Genomic DNA, 2,778 nt, shown 5'->3' on the forward strand with positions numbered 1-2,778 from the left:
TTCAAAACATTTAGATTTAGAACTTGACAAACAAGGCCAGTTAAAAGCACTTAATACACTGAAATCACACCAACTCAGTTTCTTTAACTGGATAAGGAAGGAATCATTAAATGGATAGATGCAGATTATAGCACGTTATGTAACGATTTAGGTTAGCATGTGCTTAATGCTAAGTTCTGGTGGGCCATTTTGTCATTGCTGTGCCTCGGAAAGAATAAGAAAAGCGTGCCTTTCGATAACGCGGCAAGCAAGGGCTGTCCAGAAAGCTTCAAGTCCCCAAAATGACACCTATTCTGTCTTTATACAGCTGCGTATAAGATGCCACATGCGTGCAATCAGAGCCCCAGCAAGCGTCCTTCCATTCTGCTTTGCTGCGCGTTAGGATAGCGCGCGTTTCGGTCTCCGGCGCTCTAAACAACCGCAAACGGCGGGCGTAGCCGCAACGTGCTGGTTTTGCAGCAAATCTGCCTCATCGACGAGCAGCGCGTTCAGCACGGCGCCGGCCAATCCATAACTCTAACTGGCGCCGAGGGCGGTGAGCCGCGGTCCCTGTGATTACAGTCGGCTGCGGTGGGCGGGCTACAGGGGCGTGCAGACGCGGGCGGCCCGCCGCCTCTTGTCCGGCACCGAGGCGGCGCGCGCGCCGTCCGACCGGCCCCGAAGTCACGGCGCAACGCCGCGCCTCATGCCGACGGTCAAGGTGGTGTCCCGCGGCAAGCAGCGGCACAGTGTTGGCTGTCGTCGCCCGCTATATGGTTGAGGTGGGAAACACAGAGGACTTATTACAAATGATATGTATTTATACAAATAACAATGTACAAACATGTCACGAGGGTCAAAATTCGAAGTCTGGGAGCGATCGTATGGTCGAGGCTGTGCCCATCGTGCTGGCCATATCGCAGTCAGCATTCCTTGTACACGATCCGGAAACAATTGCACAGTGGACAGAGAAAGGCAAACGCCCGTCGCATACATTACATAATACTGGCAGACGCGACGCTGATGACTAGACTGCATGAGTCGGGCGGGGGCGGCTCCTCGCTGCTCACATCTGAACGTGCCGCTTCATGTGCAGCGCCAGGTGGTCCGAGCGCGAGAAGGCCCGCTCGCACAGCCGGCACTGGAACGGCCGGTCGCCCGTGTGCTTGCGGTAGTGGCGCGTGAGCTCGTCCGAGCGCGCGAACTTCCAGCCGCAGCCCTTCCACGTGCACTGGTACGGCTTCTCGCCCGTGTGCGTCCGCTGGTGGGCCTTCAGGTGGGACGACTTGGTGTAGGTTTTCGTGCAGCCCGGGTGCGCGCACGTGTGGATGATGACCTTCCGCTTGGCCCAGGTGCGGCGGCGGCGCGGCTTGGGCGCCGACGGCAGCGTCTGCATGGGCAGACCTGCACCGGTCATGTAGCCGGCCTGCAGGAACTGCGGCGAGGAGGGAGGCGTCACCAGGCCAGTGGCGGGCGCGCGCACGCCGCACGACGAGCCGACCGTCGGGAAGTAGCCACCGTAGCCCTTTTGCACATGCTGCTGCTGCTGCTGCTGCTGCTGCTGCTGTTGATGCTGCTGCTGCTGCTGCTGTTGCTGTTGCCACTTGAGTCGGTTTTCAGGCGTCACCGGCGGCGTCATGCAGGCGGCGTAGCAGGCGCCGGCCTCGGCGTAGAACACATCGCCGTAGCCGGACTGCGGCGCGTCGAACGGCCGTCCGTGCTGCGGTGCGCAGCCCGCCAGGCACCAGTCGTCCTCCAGCTTGATGCGCGGGTTGCCGTAGGCCTGCTGGCCGGCACCGTAGCCGGCCGGCTCGGCCTTGCCGCCGAGTGCGTTGTCGGTGAAGTACTGCAGCCACGGACCGCCGGCCCACGGCTGTTGTGGCTGGTGCGCCGCCGTCGGCGCCGGCTTCTGCTGACTGTCGCTCAGCAGCACGTGCTCGATGTCCTGCCAGACCTGCAAAGGATGCGCCACAGTCAGCCGCGCCGCTATCGCCGCATCGCGGCTGGGCGGCCTTTTTGTCCGCGGCACCCTCACATGAGGTAATTGCACTAAAAGTACGTCGGAGCAAAAACGGCACGATTGAAACATCGGAAAGATACGAGCCGGCAAGGCGCTCTGGCAAAAACGGCGGTCCCGGCCGGACCTGATTGATATGGCGGATTGATAGATTATCGAACAAATCTAAATGTGATCAGCAACGAAGTCGCGATGGCAAAATAATAAAAAGCCCCTAATAGCTCAAGTGACAAGGGAAAGGATCACTCCATAAATCCGTCGTGACCGGAGACAGGCGAAACCTGCCGATGGGCGATTACGTCACCGTACGTGGCACAACACATAAATTACCGAATCACCAATTCGAAAACAGGCTCGCCACACTCACCATGTCTGGAGTCTCGGTAATCTCTGTTGCCATAGTTACAACTTGGTCTCCTAGCAACGGGGAGAGACTGACCGCCCCGCCTAACATCAGATGCGTAGGCAGCTCACACTGATAAGGCAAAACGATCGCTTGCGGCGAAACGTCGACAGGTTTGGTATCCGCGCGGCGCGACCAGGCAAGATCGAGTGTAAGCGGCGAATTGACGGACCTCCCACCTCTCTGTCATGCTTACTGATGTCACGCTCGGCCAATGAGCGCGCGCCGAGCCTGAGCGCCGACCAATGGGCGCGCGTGGCGGCGTCGCGACTTTGCGGCGGCAGCGGCGGCTGCGGGGCCGGCCGGCCGACCGGCTGCCGCCGCCGCCGGTCGCCCCGGCCGGTCAGGCCGTAAAAAATACAGCAGCCTGCGAGCCGCG

The 2,778-nt window shown here is 60.2% G+C and overlaps 1 protein-coding gene across 1 annotated transcript; it reads right to left on the reverse strand.

Annotated features, from left to right (window-relative positions):
• Window positions 1-778: 778 nt before the first annotated feature.
• Window positions 779-2,543, reverse strand: LOC119112556 (zinc finger protein 467). Its single transcript, XM_037236771.1, has 2 exons — window positions 2,364-2,543; window positions 779-1,933 (listed from the first exon to the last, which is right to left on the reverse strand). Exons 1-2 carry the CDS (start codon window positions 2,448-2,450, stop codon window positions 1,046-1,048), a joined length of 975 nt encoding a protein of 324 aa, XP_037092666.1. The 5' UTR covers window positions 2,451-2,543; the 3' UTR covers window positions 779-1,045.
• Window positions 2,544-2,778: the final 235 nt, after the last annotated feature.

This window comes from Pollicipes pollicipes, unplaced genomic scaffold, assembly GCF_011947565.3.
Source record: "Pollicipes pollicipes isolate AB1234 unplaced genomic scaffold, Ppol_2.1 Scaffold_7261;HRSCAF=8764_pilon_pilon_pilon, whole genome shotgun sequence".
In the NCBI taxonomy this organism is placed as follows: domain Eukaryota; kingdom Metazoa; phylum Arthropoda; class Thecostraca; order Pollicipedomorpha; family Pollicipedidae; genus Pollicipes; species Pollicipes pollicipes.

Coding starts and splice junctions, on each gene's coding strand:
- LOC119112556 (XM_037236771.1), bottom strand. CDS start 2,450: ATGTTAGGCGGGGCGGTCAGTCTCTCCCCGTTGCTAGGAGACCAAGTT. Junction 1,934..2,363: donor TTACCGAGACTCCAGACATG/GTGAGTGTGGCG, acceptor CATCCTTTGCAG/GTCTGGCAGGACATCGAGCA.